Source organism: Limanda limanda, chromosome 21 (assembly GCF_963576545.1).
Source record: "Limanda limanda chromosome 21, fLimLim1.1, whole genome shotgun sequence".
Taxonomy (NCBI): domain Eukaryota; kingdom Metazoa; phylum Chordata; class Actinopteri; order Pleuronectiformes; family Pleuronectidae; genus Limanda; species Limanda limanda.
This window is the reverse complement of record NC_083656.1, coordinates 8,879,442-8,902,515: the sequence shown is the minus strand read 5'-3', so window position 1 is coordinate 8,902,515 and position 23,074 is coordinate 8,879,442. Positions and strand designations below refer to the sequence as shown.

At 43.2% G+C, this 23,074-nt stretch overlaps 1 protein-coding gene across 1 annotated transcript in view; it reads left to right on the top strand.

Annotated features, from left to right (window-relative positions):
- Positions 1 to 23,074, top strand: part of LOC133027793 (A disintegrin and metalloproteinase with thrombospondin motifs 3) — a 42,254-nt gene that overhangs the window by 5,541 nt on the left and 13,639 nt on the right. The window contains exons 3-7 of the mRNA XM_061094921.1: positions 7,726 to 7,882; positions 10,636 to 10,832; positions 15,602 to 15,685; positions 19,843 to 19,999; positions 22,202 to 22,307. Of these exons, the coding sequence (XP_060950904.1) occupies positions 7,726 to 7,882; positions 10,636 to 10,832; positions 15,602 to 15,685; positions 19,843 to 19,999; positions 22,202 to 22,307 (701 nt within the window). The remainder of the gene's footprint in view (positions 1 to 7,725; positions 7,883 to 10,635; positions 10,833 to 15,601; positions 15,686 to 19,842; positions 20,000 to 22,201; positions 22,308 to 23,074) is intronic.

Genomic DNA, 23,074 nt, shown 5'->3' with positions numbered 1-23,074 from the left:
GATAAATCCAGCAGTTTTTATCTTAATTTGAAATTTGTTCGTGTTAGGCTCAGGACCTTTTATTTCAAATCTGATAAAGGTCAAGGTCACAGCATGACACCGTTGTTTTTTAGAGACATTGCAGCTTTGAAATTAATATCATGATGCTCATGAAATCATACAATCTCATTTCACAGTGGCCTTGTTATCCCCATAATAACAATAACCAAGGGTCTCATAATTTCATCCATCAGTAAAATTCAGTTTTTAAAGGTTCAACAACGCAGCGTATTGAGTATTTGACAGTGCAGCACAGGTGTCACATCCCTCTGAGTGTTTTTCTCATGGTACTGTAATTTGTGTTTAATTGAGCCACTTGTCAGTGTCAGCTCGTGTCATGTTCCTCCCTCACTCCCGTGACCGCCGCCCGCTCGATGGCGTCAGCTGCAGACGAGCGTGAACTATTGTTGCGGAGCGCTTGCTGATGGCTATGATTACACCGGTGCTGCTCATGTGTCGGGAATCAGCGCAGATGACGGGGCTGATTGAATTTCATGTGTGATGGAAACACGAGCGCTAGATAACCGCAGACTGAAGAGCGCTATTTCTGTGTCCATCGCTTAAATAGAGCGAGAGCCACCTAGCAACAGTCAGTCAAGCTACTGCCTCTTACTTTATGGTGGTGGTGGTGGTGGTGGGGGGTGACAAGGGAGGGGGGGCTGCAGTTTTCCATCCACTGGAGATGGAAAACGCTTGAATAAATTGTTCTATTCATGAATGTTTGCAGGGATTCTGTACAGGGTCCTGGTCCCGGTCCAGTATCCTCCATATTCCAGTGCTCTGCTGGCACGGAGATGGAGTCACTAAATTAAGAGCTCCATCAGTGGAGGCCCAACGTCTCGGCCAATAATGTGATTTATTTCCTCCCGGGCTAATACTTAACTTTCAGCAGTTACAGTACGTCTGGTTCATTCAGACACACACTGTGATACACATTTAAACCAATTAAACCGTTTAAACTTGGACTTTAGGAATGTGAAAGACATTTTACACATTGCATAGTAATAATATAATATACCAATACAGCTGCTACCACATTACTACTACTAGGCTATATCTTTGTGTATTACTGCTACTTCTACCACGTCTTACTTGTACCAGGTCCTCTACAGCTATCTGCTCATACAGCTACTCATGGTTTAAATTACTGGGGAACAAACTGGACATCTGCTCCTCTGAAAAGAGCATTATGTTCCCTGAAAGTTACTTTTAGTGATTTTGTATAAGCGCTGAAATGTCGTTTGTTTTTGTTTCAGGTTTCAGACTCTGATCTACTCCACAACAAGGTTCCTGAAATAAATAATAACATTAAAAACATTTAAACGAACCGAACCGTGGTTCCTATGATTCAGACTCAGACCAAACGCTCCTTGGTCCGAGATACCTTTCACACTCGATCGGACTATACTGAAAAAGTCAGAAGGTCAGAACCAAACAAGGTCGGTGTGTAAGTGACCTTAGTGCCAGCTCCTACCTCTGCTATCCCTACATTGATTATAATTAGAGTAATTATAGTTATAGAAACAACATTAAATCTTCTTTTTAACCCAATTTCTTTCATATAAAACCAATTAGTCATTAAAAGCAGCATCATAATCGTCTGCTTTAATGAACTGCTCTTTTTTTAAAGTAACATGCAGATGAGTGAGGCCAGTTTTCTCTTGGTAATCCTCATCTTGATCACCAGCTGTGCCTGCCCTTTGTGGCCCAGCACAGTGAGACGTGAGAGCTGATAAAAAGGAATCAAGTCGTAATCCCCACGCTCCCACAACCTGTCTCATATGATTATTTCAAACCCGCGACTCTGCTGAGCCATGATTCGCTCGCCGGCCTACTGATCTCCCCTAGTTCGCACCAACAAAGCTCTTATCAGACACCACATCATATGTCAGGTGCCGCCTCCGACTGTGTGCGTCAGGAGTTTAATTTATTTTTCACTCCGATACAAAGCTCGATAGAATCTTGTGTCTTCTGACTTTGCACAGACGCACGTGTGACCTTGCTGCGGCACTGCGATCCCAGTGGGTGATGGTGGATGACCTTCTTTTACTCTGTCTCTTGTTTGCGGATCAACAGAGAGCATGAACGGGGACGAAAATTACATGTTTCTAAACAATCTTCTGCAAATTACCGGTTAAGCTCCTGGAATGACGGCTGGACTTTGATCTCCTTGCACGTTGCAGCTCGAGGGCTTGTTCCATTTTTAGATTGTTTGTCCGTCATGTAGCTGGAGAGATGTCTCCGCCAGGTCACGTTGACAGTGTGGAGGGGAACAAAAAGACCACCATGTGTCAGTGGTATGTCATGACATTATTGTCTTTGTCTGTCTCTATTTACACCACATTCTCTACACTGATTTTCTCACTCATGTCGCTCCAAACATTTCTCAGCTGAAACAGAATTCGACTTGATATATTTCGACTCCCTCATCCCACTACAGCGCAGTCGAGGCTTAAGGAGCAGCTGCGAGTGGTTCCGACCAGTGCTCCGTGTCCCTTTTTAGAACTGCACGCCAGTCAAAAATTAGACTGTGAAGCACACTGCTGGGAGCTGTGTCTCAATGCAGGGGCTGCGTCCATCGGAGGCTGTGCTCCGAGGCCGATTGCGTCACAGGGACGCGACTGGACTGTCGATAAATGTGTCCTTCCATTCCAACGTGTGGATCTGTCCTAGCCCAACCTAAAGGCCGGAGCATGCTTCTGCGTTTTCACGGGCCCGGAAATCCAAGAGCCCTTCCGGGCCCCTTACGTGCTATCGTAGCCCTTCTTACGTGCGTCGGCCAACTTTTCTAACTAGACGGCAAAGCCCCGCAAGCGTCACCCACCCGCAAGGGCTGTGATTGGTCTGCTGACTACATCATTTCCGGGGTCGCATTTCCGGTTCATGCCCGATAACACCGGCGGAAACCACGGAAGATTTAGAAGAACGAACATGGACCAAATAGAAGAGCACTTGGCAGAAGAGATCCGAAACTATGACCACTAGTATAACCCGTCACTGACCGGCGTATTTTTCTGCCAGAAAAAGGCTCTGAGGAGCAGAAGCATGCTCCGACCTTAAGACGTAATGGTGTCTCTGCAGACCGGACAGTCTCACGATGTCCTTCACGGTCTACTCCCCCCACAGAGACTGCATCCTACGTGGGCCTCGTGCCCCTGAAGGATGGGACCCCTGAATTGAGACATAGCTGTAGTACATTTAGGAAGTGTCAGGGTTCTATAGTTTAGAATATAGCGATTCTAGTTGTTGTTTGACTGGAAAATACAATAACTAATTGTAATTCCATTCATACACACAGGGAGGTAAACTCCCTTTCTCCCTTTCCGGTACAGATTCTGATACCTGGACTTTTTGTACCCGTTTATAAAGATTACCAATCCAATATCAGTGCAATTCAAAAAAACTTATATAACATACTTTAACAACTGTAAAGCCCGTGTCATCCCCGACTCTTAAGTCTTGTATATACCTTACAAGTCTTTCTTTAACTCCTTGAAGCACTTTTCATGTGGTATCTTACAGGATCATATACTCTTGTGCTTGCCACCCCCCAACCTGACATATTCTGCAGTATCTTAGACATTTCTGATGCTGGTATCAATTTTCAATGTCTTATTTTGTCAGGTTTATTTTCTTTTAAGCTCTTCCTTTAAACTAGACACGGTTCAGCAGCATAGTGATTTCGCCGTGCACCTCTCGCCTCAGTTGTTCTCTGCCTCAGTGTTTAAGGGACAGACTCCAGCTGCTGGTTTACATAGCAGAGAGAAGTCGCCCTGAAATTACATACAGTAAATATCCAACTTCAAAGTTGTTCATACCAAAGTGTGGAATTTAGTGCACGGGTGAGTTTAAGTGTGAGCTATATTTGCCTTTTTTTTTGTTTGTGTGTGTGTGTGCATGGTGGGAGTGATTCTGCCTTGCTGCCTCCACCTCAGAGCCTTTTTGAATTTTATCCTCCGCTGAGCGCTGCAAGGCTCACAGTGATCGCCGCTGTGTTCACCACTCAAACTCAGAGGTAAATACCCAATAACATCTCCAATCACTCTTCAGAATCCCAGCTCTGTATCCTTAATCTCACAGGTTGACAGTTACTGACCAGAATCTCTCTAAATAGACTCTCTTGACTGACCGGCCGTGATTCTCCAAGTGACAAAAGCTCTTGAGTTAATGACACGGCCGTGATTGTGGCACAGCGAGGTGCTTTGGTCCTTCCTGGTTTGAGTGCAGTAAGTTGGCTTGGTGCAAGACAGAAAATATTATTCTGTATGCTGTTCAGGGCAGCCGTGGCTTAGGAGGTATAGATCGGGTTGTCCTTTAACAAGCAGGTTGGTGGTTTGATTCCCAAGTCCTTCACTCTGCCTCGAGAAGCGTCCTTGGGCAACACATTGAATCCCAAGTTGCTGCTGATGGCTGTGACGACAGCGTATAAATGGCGAGTGTAACTCATTCACACCAAAGTTTGCCCGGGGAACTTGCTAAAGGAGGTGATTGACTCCATTCTCGTCATCAGTATCCCGTAGGAGTTTGCCCCCCTGTGTTTTTCACAACTGACACCTCGCTGTGTTGTCAAATGATCACGTTCATCTGGGTGTCGTGTTTCCATCACTGCCGATCAGAGCCGGAGCCAATTAAAAACCTGCATTGACCAAATCTCTAGATAATCCATCCTGATATTTCTTGAGTGAGGTGTTTTCTTCCAGGTCTGAGGTGGTGACATTAAAGCCACGCTTTTATTACGAGCTTACAAATATAGATGTGTTTGTGTATGTCACGTTCAACAGTTCAACTGCAGTGGGACTTTTTTTTGCTTCAATTGTTTTGGCTCTCAGGCTACGTAAAAGCTGCATGACAGGAACCTCTGCAGACACTATTCAGGGCTAAAAAATAAGAAAAAGTTATTGTGGTCGTAATATGGAGTCTATTTGAAATTAGCTAATGAATCGTTCAACACAACAATGCCAAAAATTGGTAATAATCCATTTGTGGTTGTTCCTCGGACCCAAGTTGAGGTTGTGGATTTCCTTATGTATTCAGACCAAGAGTCTAAAAGCCGAAGATGTTCATTTTACAGAAAGAAGAAACAAACCCACACATTTTCTGAGAGGCTGCAATTCAGAGAATGTCAACGCTGAGGCGATGCTCTCGATGCAGGTATTGATTTTTAAATGATCTGAATGTAATTTCATGGGGGTGCAGCCATTAAATAATGCAGCATTTAAGCTACAACCTCGGAGAATCCAATAACCTTGCGTCTCCTCCCCCTCAGCCAGGCTTTACCGTGCAGTGTACACATGTTAGCATTTGAAAGGCCTTTCCAGATGCTGCCGCGCTCTCCCCTCACAGACCCGGCTTCACTTTCCACCCACCGCTGAAATAAGAGACCACAGAGGACGTATTCTAGCATGTCTTACTTGGCATTTCCTGGTCCGAGGCGGGACAGATTCTTTCTCTCCTCGTTGCCCTCACTGTCATACGCTCGCCCTTACGTTCGCGGCTTTGATTTCAGAGTCATGAATACAGACATTCTCGCCAAAGTCTTGTCCGTGTGCCTTCTTCATGAGTGTAATGATAGATTTTTTTTCTCTCAGTGAGGAGTAGCAATTTGAGAAATGTGATTTGTGCCGTGCGCTGCGTATTCAGAATGATCTTAATTGAGACAAGGTAGCAACACAAAAGGAAATGGTTCTGCGTCATCTCGGTTATTTGTTCTTCCTGTTACACTCACACTTAATTTTCACCTTAGGAGCCTGACACAGTGTCACAGGAAACGTGACGGCACAACATTGCCTGGATGTGTTTGAAGGTTTGTTCACATTCATGCCCTTTCCCTGCTTTTTTTTTTTTTTTACTACAATCGCACTCAATAGATCCAAGGCCAAACAGACCCCTTTATATTCAATCAAAATGTAAAGAAAGAGATACAGAGTTCCTGCATCTATCCTCATGGAATTGTAATGGATTCTTCTTTCTCTGCCCATGTCCTTTCCTTCAACCAACATGCACTGGAAATCCTTTCAGTTGTTTCTGCGTAGTCTTGCTTACAAACAAACATTCTAAATGCATTCCCCAGCCAAGGCCAAACAGTCCCCTTATGAAACCACATCTAAATTCACTAGATCTTATCAAGATCCATGCATTATTCCCTGAGGAAATAACGGAAATGACAAAATACGCCCCTATCTCGCATTGTTTACAAAAGTGATAAAATAAATTCTGGATCTGCCCCCGGATCCACACAAACATTGTATTGTTTTTTTTCCCTGAGACGTACGGCATCTTTCCACCGAGTTTTGAGGTAGTCCCTTCCGTTGTTCTTATGTAATCTTGCCTGGAAACAAACAAACAAACAGACAGCGGTGGAAACGTAACCTCTTCCGCACAAGTGTCCTGATTAGGAAAAGATGTGAAAACCATGGGGCCTTTATTTGTGGTTCCTCCTGCAGCCCGGAGACGTGCAGCTTACGTTTTAATGGTTGTGTTACCCAACAAGGAATAACACATACAGTGCTGTCAGAAGCTTTCCACATTATCTTATACTGCACACACACACTCCAGGCTATAGTCTAACAGAAGTGGATGTTAGAGACGATCACTCCATTGTTTACGCACAGCTTGTGATTTCTAGTTTTAGACACCACCACCACTCTTGCTTACATAAGCAAGAATGTATCACGAATGTATACCTTAAACCTTTTATTGCCGCTTAGGCTCCGTGGGAACAAGCTTTGAATGCAGACATGTCAGCGAGAATTTGGGATTAACGGTATTGTGATTTATCAGAAGTCTTGTTTCCAGCTTCTGAATCCTCCATATGTTAACTTCGACTGTCTGCTGTTTGGTGCTAGCGTGGTTGGGTGTTTGTCTCTATGTGTCAGTCCAGCGATGGACCAGCGACCTGGCCTGTGTGTTCCCCCAGACCGTATGTGAGTGTGAATGGTTGTATGCCTCTGTCTGTTGATCCTGTGATACTCTTGAGACCTGTCTCTTGCTCAATATCCGCTGGGATTGGCTCCAGCTCCCCCCACGCCTCTCAGAAGAGGCGGTGGTAGAGATAACAGATGAATGGATGCGACGTTTTTGGCCACATCACCCAGATCTGATAGAATTCTTAATTTGTGTTGTGCTGCTATTGTTGTTGAGCCGTGGAAATGAATGATAACAAAGATTAGCTGCAGCGTGGTGATAGGGAAACACAATTTCACAGTATTTCCAGTCTGTCTCGCTGTTTGACAACAGCAAGAGGACAGCTGCTCTCTGGGTAGATGAGTCTCAGGATCCTGAGAAGTGTCAGAGCCTTCTCATTGAAGACTAAGATAAAGTCACTTAATCAAAAGTTAACCGTAAAACTTCAATACGGGCTTATAAAAACATCGCAGACGTATCACAGCTGAGACAATCCGACACGAGAGCTTTGCCAGAGACGCATGAAGCCCATGAGAACTTGCGGCTGAATTGAGACATTGCGACTCATCATCTCGTCCGGGCTGAAATCATTGTGACACTCAATAAAATTCGGTGAGGGGCTTGAAGGGCCCCAAATTGCATCTACCTGCGTCATTTCCCATATTCAGCCCTGCTCTAAATCCTCCAATTGATCCGGCACGCTATAATTACTGGCTCCAGTGGAATTACTGTCCGTTTGAAGGAGGAGGGGTGCACTAATGTGAAGGCCTCTTTTTTTTCCAGGCAGGTCTGATCCGGACTGATAATGGGGAGTTTTTCATCGAGCCCCTCGAGAAGGGCCAGCAGGATGTGGAAGTGAAGGGGCGTGTCCACGTGGTCTACCGCAGGTCGGCCATCAAGCGGGAGTCGGGCCAGCGGAGGGAGGAGCTCCACAACGAAGGTAGGCCCGGAGAGGGAGCGTGACGTCTGTGGAAACAAAAAGCACTGTGTGGGTGTTGTGTGTGTTTTCACTTGAACTTGTGTACGAGTGCATGTGTGATTAAGTGCATTTCCTGCCCTATATGTGTTTGTTAGTTTCCAAACATGACCATAAATATATAATCTCATCTAATAGCAAACATACAGAGGGAAGAGGAAAAGGTTTAAGGCTGTTTTTCTTTCTCCTCTATTTTACTGTTCAGCACTTTAAAGAACTTGTGCTTTATGGAAGGGCTAGAGTGATACTGTATATACTGACTTTCCAGAAATGAAGCTGAAATATCCCTTATCTAAACTCTGCCATCTTGCAATATCTATGGAGTCTGCACAGTAGGGATCGGGGATGTAGCTGTGGCACAGGGGTCCTGTCGATACATGCGCTCGACCAATCAGCAGTCGGTCTTCTTTTTATTGCATCAAATAAACAAATTAAAACCAAAGTTACGGGAAAAAACCCTCGAACAAACATAAGTCTTCATAAGACGGAGGTTTTCCTTAAAAAGAAATTTATTCAAACTTTTAATTTAGTCAATGGCCATTAACATGGAGGAGGCGGGGTTTATGACCCACACTGCAGCCAGCCACCAGGAGGCGATCAAGGTGCTTTGGCTTCACTTTTGCAGACGCGCCATGTCATCTATCTTTATATATAGTCTATGCTCGGCATGGCATTGATTAAAATTACAGTAATTCCATTAGAAGCTGCACATAATAATCTTAACCTGCACTATTAGTATATGTTTTTTACTATAGTCTGCCATGTATTTAATCTTCATCATTATGTGTCCTACAATACACTTTTTGCATGCACATCTGGTTGGATACACAACTGCACATTTTGACAATGAAGTTGAAACACAAACACTGACTTTCATACATAATGGAAACCAGTCCACACACCAGCGCAGTCACTTAACCCCGCAGCGTTCGGAGCGTCCCTTTAATTCTGCAGCTTTTAAAGACTCCATCCCCTGTCTGCGTACATTTATTATCCCGAGCAGCCGAGGCAGCGCTCACTAAACCACCTGGTGGAGCGAGGAATGCTCGGCTCTGGTGGTACTGCTCGGCCCGGGACGCGGAGGGAGGGAGGGGGCGGGGGTCATTGCGGAGTGAGTGAGAGAGAGAGAGAGAGAGAGTGGGGGGGGAGAGGGGGTTGACCTTTACTTCACAGTCAAACGACTCAACGCCATCATGAATTCCTCTTCTACTCCTTCCTTCGCCGCAACAATAGCTTGAGCATCTGGCGGAAGATGTATTTTTTTTTCACCTCAGCCTCTTTTTCCCGGTTGCCTGTGAAAAGAAATGTCTCTTTTCATTTTCCTCTGCGGCCCTTCGAGCTCATAATACAAAATTTTAATCAACTGACTCATTCACATCCTCTTAGCCTCGCTCCTTGTTCTTTTTCTTCCCAACTGCCCATTACATTCAATTTTATCTTTAACAGGCTACATTCTTGTTTAAAGTGATGCAACTGTCTAATGGGTTTTTTTGGGCCATTTTTACCTTTTTCCATTACTGTGTCGCTCTAATAAGAGGTGATTCACAGAGGGAAGCATTAACCTCCTGTCTATGTGCCCTTGCTCTTCACTCCAACTGAAATAATATGTCATGCTCCGTCACTCTCATTTCGAGTCTTCATCCACGCTTATGTGGTTATAATTACAAAGCTTTTCAAACAGAAATCGCTAGAAATACACACGTATTTGCAGTCATTGCATGCATTTATCTTAATCACTCACGTTCCAAATCATTTCTCAGGAGATTTACCCGGAGCCACTTATTATGTTTTCAAAACAATGCATCCAATGTTATTAATCCTCTGTTGGAAACGTTCTGCTCTGTAACTCTGAAGATATCTTGCTAATTGGATTTTATGGTTAGCATAAGATTAACTCTCATGTTTCCATTTGAATTTGAAGCAGTGATGTATCAAATGTGAAATTAGGTGCAAATTGCATAAGATTCATGATATGTGATCGCTTGCGGCGACATGCGGTGGCTATCTTGATGCATGAAACAATTTCAGACATGTGTACTGAGCTTATGCTGTGTAAATAAATGTGAGAGCATTATAAGCTCCAGTAAGGATAGTACATTTGGGTTTGTGTATTTGTTTTTGATTATTAATGCAACAGGAAACATAATTGTTTTGCAGCTCTGAGTGCCTGAGGCTCTGTAGTGCTGTGCTCCAAACATGTGGTTCACTATTTGAGCTAAATCTGTTTTCTGTGTCGTGGCCTGAATCAGTAAAATTACAAATTCACACAAGTGTTTAATCTCTGACAAACAAAACCGTAGAGGGATGAGATGCTGTGCATAAATATCACACGTGCAAAAGCTGGATGTTGTTTGGAATCAGTGTGACCCAGTTGGGACTGAATCTCTGAATGCACACACTGTATAGTTTGGCTGAACGTGGAGCATGAGGAAATACACCTCTCACTCTCCAGGCCAGTGATTCATGAGTCCGAGGGGAGCGTTTTGACTCGAGATCGAGCGACTTAGAAAACATCCACAAGCCGCAGCCCTGTCAGAACCCCCGAAGGATCCCACCTGCTCACTCTGAGACCAGGAGACAGTTGTTTTACGTCGAGTTTGACACTGACGTACAGTAAATCACTTCACGGGAGCTGAAATAAGAGATGAAATATACATGCATCTGATTCCCACAGTCTTGTTTCGCTGACTTGTTTATGTGCTGACTTATCTCGGCAGTGGCAGACTTCGGGATCGCGGACCTCCCCGCGGCTCTGGACCTCGTGGAGCAGAAGTTGTCCGAAACCGAGCGCAAGAGGAGGCACGCGAAGAAAGACGACTACAACATCGAGGTGCTGCTGGCTGTGGACGACTCGGTGGTGCGCTTCCACGGCAAGGAGCACGTGCAGAATTATGTTCTCACGCTCATGAACATAGTAAGTCAGTTCTCACCACTTTGTTTGTACAGATGTTCAACATGAAACATCAAACAATTGTTTTTTTCCAATTAAGATTGTCATAAAAACGTGTTTGAATAATACACATCCCCTCCCGGCTCCCATGTTTTCCAAAAAATTTAACAGAACTTTTTACTATTCACACAAGTGGTTTTAATATTTATTCAACTACTGTTAATTTCTTCTAACACGCCATGTCGATTATTTCAGTGGTCTGTTAACAGAATCGACACCATCCTCAGACTCAAGTTCACAACTTTTCAAAGTAAAAGCTCTGTACATCGGCTCAGTGTAAAGCATGGCAGCAACAAAACCCACATTGTGCTTTTACTTGGAAGAGTAATTCTACGAATGCGGTTGCCATGACACAGATCAGCACCTGCAAGACCCACGAATGTCTGAGATAGTCAAACTGACTGCTTTTTATAAATATCGACTGTAGCCCTTGTCCAAATCGCACCAAATTTGACAATGCACTTCCCTTGACCGTTAAGAATACACATGGCAAGTTGACTGTCAATAAGATGAAAGGTTTGCAGGATATTTGTTCCTCATACAGACAAACAGATGTTATTAGTATGTAGATATTAGGAAATATCCTTCCTTCACATTGAGCTGCTGTCAAATTCTGCAATCGCATCTTTATCAGAGATATTTTTCACCTCCTTGTCCTCTCTGACATCAGACATCGCCACACTTCTCCCCTCTCTCTCTCTCTCTCTCTCTCTCTCTCTCTCTCTCTCTCTCTCTCTCTCTCTCTCTCTCTCTCTCTCTCTCTCTCTCTCTCTCTCTCTCTCTCTCCCTCCCGTTCTCTCTCTAGCTGTTTGTGGATTACCAGTGAGGAGGTGGGGGTAGAAAAAAAAAGAAAAGGAAAGAAACTCTCAGCTCATTCATTACGGGTTCCACCAGCTCCTACCACCCTAATCTACTTACTGGGCCCAAATCCCCCCAAGTCAGATTTTCACAGGGTGCTGGTTTCACTCTGTAACAGTTACCATTTGGACCCTGCATGGTGGTCTGATTAGCTGCGCTAGACCAATTAGAAAGTTGACTGGAAGCTGTGCAGGGCAGTCATGGAAACCCAGTGCCAGAAGTCCGCTCGCACTGCCAAGCTCTGCTTTCATGGAATGATGTGTTTATTTAATAAGCATATAATATTCACATTCTGTCCCCAAATGTCTTTGGCAGGGAGGAATGCCTGATTATTAATGATCCTGGTGAATTATTTATTATACCGTGAAGTGGCTGTGAGAGTGTAATTGTCCAACAGTGCTCTCTGATTCAGGCACTCAGGAGTATTTCACATCACTGGTGGGAATAAGAGGAGGTCCGCTGAGATGAAATCGACTGACACATACAGTGCAATCCATACGACCTCCCTCCTACTGAGTCAAATCCGATGAGAGAAACGTGCCACTTCCAGAGAGAAAGGTGCCACTCAAACAAAAGCCTTTAGTTACATTTGTAAGCCACTTGCTCGCTGTGTCTGAAAGAGCTCTGCCCACTTAAATCCCCTGAATCCCGGCTCCGTGGCTGCAGAATGTGTAGTACCACCTGGAGAAACTCCCCCTGAGGGATTGATTACTGGACATCCTGTCTGCGCCGAGCCAAGGTGACGGCCGAGGTGCCTCGCCACACAATGGCTGTGTTGTTTGAGCGCGGACCAGGCTTTGTCCACATCGATTTGACGCCGTACAAAAGCCAGTGACACCTTTAGTGACTGTGGCCCACAGCTGCTTCTCCCATTTGCAGCCACAACAACCTGAGTCCAGCTCTCTGTGTGCTGCTCCTGGCTTTCTAATTATCCCTGTATACGCGGGGGCCGGTCCTTCCCGCTGCAGGACTCACTAGAAAAAAGTTTTCTGAAGCTTCAATACAGATGTGAGAAAGAATATGTGACCTCTGTGTTTACAAAAGTAGTCCAGGTACTTTTAATGCTGTCCTCATTTTTCCGACAGCTTCTCTGTTTCAGATCGACCCTGTAAATAGGTCAGAAAAGACCAGAGGAGGAATGTGAGATCCTAACAAATCTGGGAGAATTCATGGTCACTCGAGTGGTCTTTACAGCATTTATTGACCTGAATGGGCTTCTGTGAATGGAATATTTGCTCAAATGCTGTGGGTGTAACCCTGCGTACCAGTGCAAATTTGGACTCAGGCCAAGGTTAACCGCTCTTCAGTGACGGAGCTTTTGTTCTGCAGGGTCATAACTATCTTACGCAGAGAAAGCTCGCTGACCCACACTCGTAGCTGCTTCACCGAAGCTGTTATTCTGTTACATGCAAGGCCCTTTATGAGCCTGGAAATTGGACAGGGACTGAAGGAGCTTTGAGATTTTACAGCATCGCTAAAAAGAAAAACACATTTTTATTCCTATCTGCAGCTGCGACATCTCTCAAATCCAGAAAACAACAAGCAGAGTCACTACAATGTGATAAAAAAAGAATACGTTTCTCTGTGATTTTGCAGTTATTTGTGTGTGATTAGTTTCTCTTCTGTCCATATTGTCGTGGTGATAAATCTCTAGCTCAACTTTTTGCATACTGCTTCTCCTCAGCAGCTGTAGAGATTAAAGCTTATGAACAGAAACAAACATCCCAGCTGTTCGACTCTGCTGTAGTGTTAATGAAAACGTGGGACTTCACCTCCGGGCTCTTGTGATTTGTCCAGCGACACCAATAAATCGATGACCTTTGTTAGATCAGTGTTGCGTGTTATTGACAGGCTGAGCGGTGGTCTAAAGAAAACTGATACTGACAAAGCACCAACAGCATTTTATTTTCACTGCACCTTTCAAATAAACATACAATGACTCAAACAGTAGTGCTTCACAAAACCCATCACAACTTTAGCCTGAGCTAAAAATATTTATTATACAGTAAAGCGTGACCACCTGAAACATGTGAAAATATTCTGGGTAAAAGAACCAATGTTGTCTCAGGGTCACAACCTAACCCAACTGCTGCCATAATTAATATGGCTAATAAGACTTCGCCTAGCAATGAAAGATAATAATGAAATAATAAGCTGCCTGCTGCAGGCAACCAGTGCTTTTTTTAACGCTGGAAGAGCATAGCAATATTTATTAAATAAATTGTAGCAGAGAAGGACTATGAAACATCTTAATTAAGCTCATTTGAAAACCTTTATCTTCAGAATGACAGGGGCGACCACAGAGTAGAATATGGGGACTATGGGGATATGAGGGACTCGTGTAAAATGGCATTATCAGGGGTATTGAAAGCTGAACATAAAGCCAGTGATATATCAGTGAAGTACTATCAGACTCTTCACTCATTAGGACAGCATTTATAATCAGCAGCGGAGCAGTTTTAGCACGTTACGTAGCTTTTTCTAAAGCTTGAAACTCAGGATAGTTTGGCGACACGGTCAAGATGAGAGGCTCCTGAAAAGTGCAAGAAAATGTTGCACAAAATATGAAGACAACGAATAATACACAGAGGTTTGATTCAAATATTTTCCACGCTTGAATAATATGAGTTTGTCCCTTTCGGTGAACAGCAGCTGTAAAACTGGTTTCCTCTCAGTAACAGGTTCAGAAGTCACATGGAGAAATGTGAGTGTGCTTTGTGGAGCTAAATGACTCCATTGTTTTCCGGTCGAGAGTTGCCCGGTTTGTTTGGCACTTTGTTAATTACAATCCATAACCAACATGTCCCAACTACATGACTTACTGATTTATGGAAAAAGAAATATCCAGCCTTTATTTACCTCTGAACTTTTACTTGCAGTGACGATTTGGTGAAAATAAATCAACACCCAAGTGGAAATTGAACTTTGGGATTTGAACGGGATCCTGGCTCGGCCCTGGGTTTAGCATTTACATACCACAGCATTATTATAAAGCCAAACAGCAGTTGACACATTTCTGGGTCAGGCTTCGCTGCCATTGCATAACTAACACTGGTTTCCCTGGACGGTTGCCAATGTCTTAAGAATATATTTCATCATTATTCCAAGATTGTTGTAAGAGATGTGGGAAAAAAAACACTCAAACAAATCGTTGCTGCTAATTTCATCAGATTTGAGTCAAACCCGGTTGATATCAAGACACTTGGAATTAATTGACCTGAAACCGTGCTACTTATAAAGACTTTGCACATCACGGCTGCTCTAAGAACAGCATTTATCTTCTCCTTCAAGCCGCAATCAAGTAAAATCACTGAACTCCAAATAGCTTGGCCTCTCAGTGGGAGGGAACTCAAGCAAATCAGTCGCCTGTTCCTTTTCTCTTTCCCTTAATTTATTCACAGACCGTGACTCAAGCTATTAAAAGTATAACAAGTTTCAAGTTTGAATATGCTACCGGGAAGATTTCTCAGAAAACCAAGCTTCACTTTTTTATTTCTGACCTTTTGACATCATTTAATTTCCATCGCTAGACGAGGCGTTTGTTTGTCCTTTTCACTGCCTAATAATAATTAAGGGTTATTTATTCCAGATTACTGCATCGCCTTGGCTACGGAAGTTAGAAACGAGCCCATAATAAACTCTGATATTGTTTGTAACAATTCTTGCTCACAACAGGGTTCCCCCCCCACACAAACACTTCAGAAAAACATTTGCAGTCTGTGTGCATTGTTGACCATAAGGACAGCGGGTGCTTGAAAAGTGCTTGGTTTTATTTTTGGCCTGCACATGTTGAGATGTTCTCAGCCACCTTCAAAACCTCCAGTGTCTCTCCCCACCCTTCACCTCAGTGACAAACTCTATTCATTTCCCCTCAGGTTGATGAAATCTACCACGATGAATCTCTGGGAACCAACATCAACGTCGTCCTTGTCCGCATGATAATGGTCGGCTACAGACAGGTGAGCTGGGTCAGGCGTTGCTGTTGTCTGTTTGTGCAAATACATGTGCAAGCGTCCTTCAACCTAATGACATTTGGTATAGGACACATATTCATATTTAGATTACCTCTGTGTTTCAAACCCATGTACATTGTTTATTATACCATCATAGCTTTGAATAGGATGTGATAACAAGGTTAAAATGTCCACAGCAACAAACACCTACCCTGCTGTGCTCTGCTCTTCAGCTCAGTGGGTGATTCATTCTGCTTATGTACATCTTAAATGTAAATACTGTTGACAGCTGAGCATCTTGGGAAGGTGAGAAAAAAAGAGCTGATTACCATAGGAATATTTTATTTTCTGGAAAAAGTTTCCACGTGCAGTTGGCGTTTTATTTTTTGTTCAATTTGACTTTGGAGCACACTCGTCTTCCTGTCCTTGTTGCCAAAACACCTCCGTCCACACTTCTACCTGCTCGGCCTTCTTTGTCACAGATTGACTGACACACTGACTGATGTAAGTACAGATTTTCATTCAACCTTTAATAATCCAAATACGTTGACCCTTTAGTTAGAACTGTGTGGCTTCTCTTTTGTCTTCTTCCAGTTTTATTACAAAGGGTTTTTGAAAAGCCTCATATTTGCATTGTGCCTAGCTAAAATCCGCACATGTCAGCAATATTTATTCCAGTTTACATTCAAATTAAAGCACAACTGCTGCGTTTGCTGGACGACAATTCAGCTGGGTGGACTAATGTATTGAGTTGGTGACTCATTTTGTTTCTGTGCTTTTTAAAAGGTGTCTCCCACACCAGCCATCGTGCAGTCTACTGTCCCACTGCCTGAAACCCCACGTTTGATCGTAGTTGGTAAGTTTGTGATTTTTCGTGGAAATGAAAAATGGAAGACTACACTCTTCTGCAAATTGCATCTAAATTTGTTATAAAAGTTTAACAATGCAGAAGATTAAAAACAGAAAAAACCTTTACAACTTATTAATCAATGTGTATTGTTCATAGAGTCTTATTGAAAGGACTGTCATGTTTCTTTTTCATAATGCTAGACTCAAAATGAGCTATTTCCTGATTATTGTGATGAACATGTAGAAAAAAAAGATGCTGTGTGAAGGAGCATCTTTTGTGCTTGGGCTCATTGTATTCCGCTCCTCCTACAATTTCAACCTTCAGTATCAACTTGATGCTGCAGGAACAGCATCTTTACCAAACAGCGTGATTCATACACAGTAATAATGGAGGAAGCAACAAGGTAATTGCCCGTTGTCCCTAGCCTAATGGACAGACATTATTGCTGACTCTATTCATTCTGACTCTATTAATACTGTTGTTGCTGCTCTTCCTTTTTAACCTTTTAACCTTTGATGTGAAAATCACATGTTTCAATATTCTGCATCACCTCACTTTCATGAAAAGACTTACTCTTTTGTCTAGGTTTAAAGATGGATATCTCCTGAAATAATACTTTGGTTGTTCTGCATGGTTTTTCAGAACCTGCATTTATCCTGAGAGAGGAGAGAAAGAGACTCGTGAGAAGGCGCAAAGCATGAAGAGAGGGAAGATGGTGAATAACAAGGATCAACGCGTCAGCGCGCTCATCAAGAAGCTGAATGACTTCACGTGGTACCTTGTCTGATTCTTCCACAGACGCACACGCTATCTCATGCGGTCACCGACTCACACATGGATCCACTTTGTGTATTTACTAACAAACTCATTCACTCACTCACTGACAATAAACTGTTTATTTTCTCATTCTAACCGAAATGTCCAACCAAAGAAAAGGGAGGAAAAGTAAAGGAGAGGTAAGGTTCAGGTCAAGTTTTTTGCTTTTGTTGTACTGACGACATATTTTTGTATTAATAAATGTTTTAAAAGGAACTCTGAAGTATTGTCCCTTTGTCATTTTTTCATAATAGTATTTTGTTTTATTTATTATTATTATTATTATTACAATATTAATACGAATAAATGCAGGGTGCACTGTGAATTGAAATACATACTGTAAAAATAGAGAAAATCTGTTACCAGTATTGTGTTGTCAATTCACAAAAATACAGTTGAGAACTGCACATTTAAAAACAGTAAGAAGCTGAAAAAGAGACAGTACTTTGCAGGCGAGGCTGCTGCAAGTTAAATATGAATTTACGTTTAAAAACAGTGTAATCATCCCAGTGTAATCATGCATTTATGATTCAGAGCACAGTCATACTGAAGTAGCTCAGTCTTGGTTGTATTACCATAAATTAATATTCAGAAGAAAACGCTGCTTGTTTCAATAACCCATAGTGACAGTAGATTAGGGACAAGAGATTTTTTTTTCTTTCATTTCAGCCAGGAGAAACATAAAGACAAACAAATGAGAAAAGCTTCACATCCTACTGTGGTTTAACTGCATGTATTTCTAGTTTGCTGTTGACCAAAGTAAAAAAAAATCAATGCATATATGTTATTTTCCCCTACTACATTATTGTAACTATCACCTTGGTTGTTGTAAAGCTGCAAAATCTGTAGTTATGCAGATAAACTGAACATCTGATACGCGGTGACAGACTCGTTGTTTGCTCTACTCGTTCACTCATCTCTCCACAAGTGCAACCTGGAGACTAGAGGGTATTTTACATTTACTCTTCTTCGGTGTGGTTTCCAAAGCAGAGATATTGTGTTTGCATAGCACCAATTAGATGAGCTCAGACATGTTGAATGTGTCACCGGCCCGGCTCTTGCAGCGCGCACACACACACACACACAGACACACACACACACACGTTGGGGAGAAGAAAGATAAATGTTTTGCCAGTTCCCCTGGATCCTTTCATTCCATTTACTACCGCCTCACACATTGTGCATGAGCAGTGTTGTTGTTGTCAATCGCCGCACAATTTCATCCTCCACTCAGCCTTGTTGACGAAGCGGATGAAGTTAAACACAGAACACAAAGAAGAAAACCCCCAGAAAAAAAACGATTCAGTTTCAACCTTGCTTATTCCATTTTTACCGTTTCCACTTGGAAGTCATGTCTCTGCAATCGTAAAGTAACTGTGACACTTTGAGCAAAACACACAAACACTCCACTCCACTTTGAACTCCACTCCAGGCATAGTTCACCCAAAAATGAATATTCACCCACCACTGTGCCGATGGAGGGCTGGGTGAAGAGGTTCAGTCCACAAAACACTTTTCAGTGGTGAACAGCGTTGCATCCGAATCCAGTGTGAAGTAACTGTGAGATCACTTAAACATAAAAAGTCTCCATGCTGCTCGTGTGGTGTCATCCAAGTGTCCGCAAGCCCCGACATTCAAAAAAAACGTAAAATCTATGAAGTGTATTTCTGGTCAGCCGAGAGGTTGATGTGGTTGTAGAAGTTGATGATGAAGGAAAGGAACGCGGACCCAGTACTAACAAGTATAATAATGTTTATTACACAGAAGTTTCACAGGCCAGGACGAGCTCTAGAACTCGGCGAAATCACACAGCCAAATGGTGAAGTCTGACAGGCCATGGTCAAACACACATTATATAGAGAAGTTAGTTCCGCCCATGGCTTCGGGTAACATGTCATCTCACCTAAGGCCTCCTAATAAGGACGTGTTTAGTACATGAAGATGAGAATACACTGGTCAAGTATCTTCCCTACACCTCCATCCATTTGCTGTCAGAGGTCATTCTCTAGGTCAAAGGTCCTTTCAAACAAGGAAAGACCTAATTGCATAAACAACTGAAAGACTCTCTGAGAATGTCTGAGAGTCACCAAAATAGACGTCATTAATATCAGCCTGTCATTATATTTAAACACATGCTAAAATCTTTTACTCTAGTGAATACACTACATCTAATTTTTCTGTAAAAACCACAAAATTATCAATTGTTCCAGCTTTGATTCTCTGACTAATGATTAGTCATGTGGACAGGAAATGACGTATGGACCCTAAACTCAATCAATCGAGTCCCATTTCTCTTTTGGCCGAGCAGATGTTCTCCACTTTGTGATTCTCCCAGGAAAATAGATCGAAAACTTATCTCCATCCATAAATGCTGAGACGTCGCTGTCTATTACCTCAGTGAGAGCGATGGCCTTTAAATAGAGAATTAATAAAGTGAGCAATTTGTTTTCTATTGACTCCTTGAGTGGTAACCCCCCTGCTTCTTGTGCTTCCGCAGTCCATAAGCCTGATCGAGCGTGGCAACCCATCCCGCAGCCTGGAGCAGGTGTGCCGGTGGGCCAACACGCAGCAGCGCCGCGACCCCGACCACGCCGAGTACCACGACCACGCCATCTTCCTGACAAGGCAAGATTTTGGTCCTGCAGGTATGCAAGGTACTGTATTTTTCTCGATCGAGGACTGTGCAGACTGAGTGCTGATATCTGCTTCCGTTCACACTCAGGGGTTTGGCTTCGAGTCTTGGCCCAGGTAAGGTCAATGGAAACTCTGAAAAAACACAAGCTGAGGCTGCAGCCGAGGTCACGAACCCAATTCTGGCAGCGGCGCCCTCACAGGAGACCGATTATTAAGCAGCTTTCCAAAACCTTGCTGACTTGACATTTACGCCACCCTGGTTATGAAAAATGTATTTTGCTGAAGAGGATTTATTATGGCATGTAGAGAAAAACAGAAATGATGATAATAGATGGTCATTTATGTTATCTAACAGTTATTTTTTTTGGTTTGTGTTTATTGAGTTTTTCACATTAATTATTACTATTATAGATCATTCTGAATCCTAATAATACATGTATGCATCCAGCGGGAGCAGTTTTGCATCATACATGTTTTGTCAGTTTAGAATTTGTCTCACGCTGTATTTCTTTTTTTCAGCCCTTCAAAAAAACTAATTTTGAAGTGAGCAGCAAAAAAGCCGCCGCAGAAACCCGGGCCCAGAACGAACACACGTCCTCTGTGCTCACGCTCAATATTTTTGCAGAGACCTGTGCATATTTTTAAACTTTCTAAAGCACATGTGTCATGTTTAGAGGACGACCAGAGGCTACCTGGTTTGCTTGTCGACCATCCCTACGTTGCCATGGCCGCCGTTGCCTTGTGTTCACAACAACGCCTGGTTTCTACGGCGCCTTGCACCGCGCTGGCCTGGACAGCGCGCCGTGTCACGGGGTCGAGAGCACACATCACACCGTCTTGTCAATAGTTTAGATGGTCGATTTCTATATCCACACACATGATACATGGAGCTGTGGGACGTACAGAAGAAACTTCTGTTCTTTTCACGGCGAAGCTGCAGAGCGCATGGAGACGAGCCTCTCCTGAGAATGATGCTCTGTCCTCATCACTGATCTGAATCTCAGAAGCCGTCCCTCTCTCTCCTCAGCTATAGAGAAATACATATATTTTTACCGGGCTGTTGCTTCTGAACCCTTTTCACGTCAATGTGCAAAACTTTCAAAGCTGCCTACTTTATGGAAATGTCACCTGCATTCCCCTGGATTCCTTTTATCTGCCTTTCAGATACAGGCTCACGCTCTACATTTGCTTTTAAGTCTCACTGTCTCACTCGCAGCACTAAATACGTCCATCAACCCCCGGAGCCATCAACCGTGACATTCACGCCTCACCACCGGCTGCCTGCTGCTGCATTGTTCTGCTTTTTACCTGCATGCCAAAAAATGAATCTTCTGACAGTCAGAACGCATGAAAGAAAAAACTGATCTGAAAGCTGCCAAAAGAAAAGGCCGGAGCTAGCCGTGCTTCTGAACCAAAACCCAAATGCGCTAAGCTGAATCGCTGCACACCTCTTGATCGAGTTATGTTCAAATGTTTGTGCTTTGCTTTAAAGTTTGTTGTCCTGATGAACTCTGTGTGTGTGTGTGTGTGTGTGCGTGCGTGTGTGTTGAACGTCTGCTGGGTAATGACGACAGGCTGCGGCGCTCGCTGTTCTGTTTTCTTTGGGGACATTCTTTATGTTTCGTGAGGCGGTGTTTGGCTCACAAGCTGTCACAGAAGGGCTGCAGGCACACACACACACACACACACACACACACACACACACACACATACACACATTAGGAGAGGTGCTTTTATTCTGTATTTGAATTCAAAAAAAGCCTTGAATTCCTGGAGTACATGGAGATGTACTTTATATTATGCTTTTCTTCCTAAGTACAGTCTTAATTCAAACACAAGGGATGCTCCACCATCTGAAACATCACAGACATTTTCAGACAAGGACTCATTAGTACATCAAAGAGTCAACTGTATTTTCAGAGGGCTGCTTCCTAACTGTTCCCTTATTTTTCAGTCCAAAAGCAGTAAACAAGTGTAGATTTGTGGTTTTATAAAGGAAAGAGACGACAAAACCTTCACAGCCTGTTCTTTAGAACCTATAGATATATGGTCTCTCTGATGAATGTCCCCACATCAAGGAAAGACTGAGACCTTTACAGCGACCGCTCCTGTGTCACTTACGCTTCTTTGAGTTCAACAGTGTCACATGAAGAGATTATCTTCCTCTCCTTCATCCTGGTGCTTGATTAGTGGGGCTGTGTGGTCTCTTTTCTCTCGCCCAGGCTACGCTCCAGTGACGGGGATGTGCCACCCACTGAGAAGCTGCACTCTGAACCACGAGGACGGCTTCTCCTCCGCCTTCGTGGTGGCTCACGAAACCGGCCACGTGTGAGTACCGCTTTGATGATGACACGGCCGGCAGGGTCTCATGGGCTCCTAATGCAAAGTGTATAGATATATAGCTCTGTCCTCTTTGTAATTGACTCAGAATCCACTTCATCACGTACACCTCCACATCCTGATCAGTACATGCCCATCACGTTGCGTATTGTTGTGTTGTTGAAGTGTTTATTCAACAAGTGGCTGTTGTTGAGCTGTATATAATTAAGTTTCTAATATTCTGCTGGCTTCATTGTAAAAAAACCCCACTTCTCATATAATATTGTCTTGTGCAACACCACTTTTAAAAGCAGTAAACATTGACTGTAAATTCATTTATACAACAATGTCACCAAACAATGACAATAAGAAGTTTTGTCGAGAAAATTCTCACGGGAAGACTGTTGCATGGGATTGCATTCGATTGTGCTGCTGTACCTAATAAAGTGGCCGTCATGCTACTTTAATTTCCTCTTCCTCAACATGGGTGGACGACCACTCTACCCCCTCAGCCACAGCCGACCGCTGAGAATCAAACCTCCAAATACAAGTTGGTAATATTCTTGTGGTAGTTTTATATTTTTTCTTTGAGGGCATCAAGAGTTTAACTGATTCATTTCATCTCATCTCAACTCAGAGATGGAGTTTCCCAAAATCATTCTATACGTAAAGTGTGTTGATTCCACTTCAGGTCACGTCCCCGGCTCCGACGACTTTGTTGTACTTTTCATTCACTATATACTTTTGACTTTAAAGCTAATGCAATACTTTCTAGT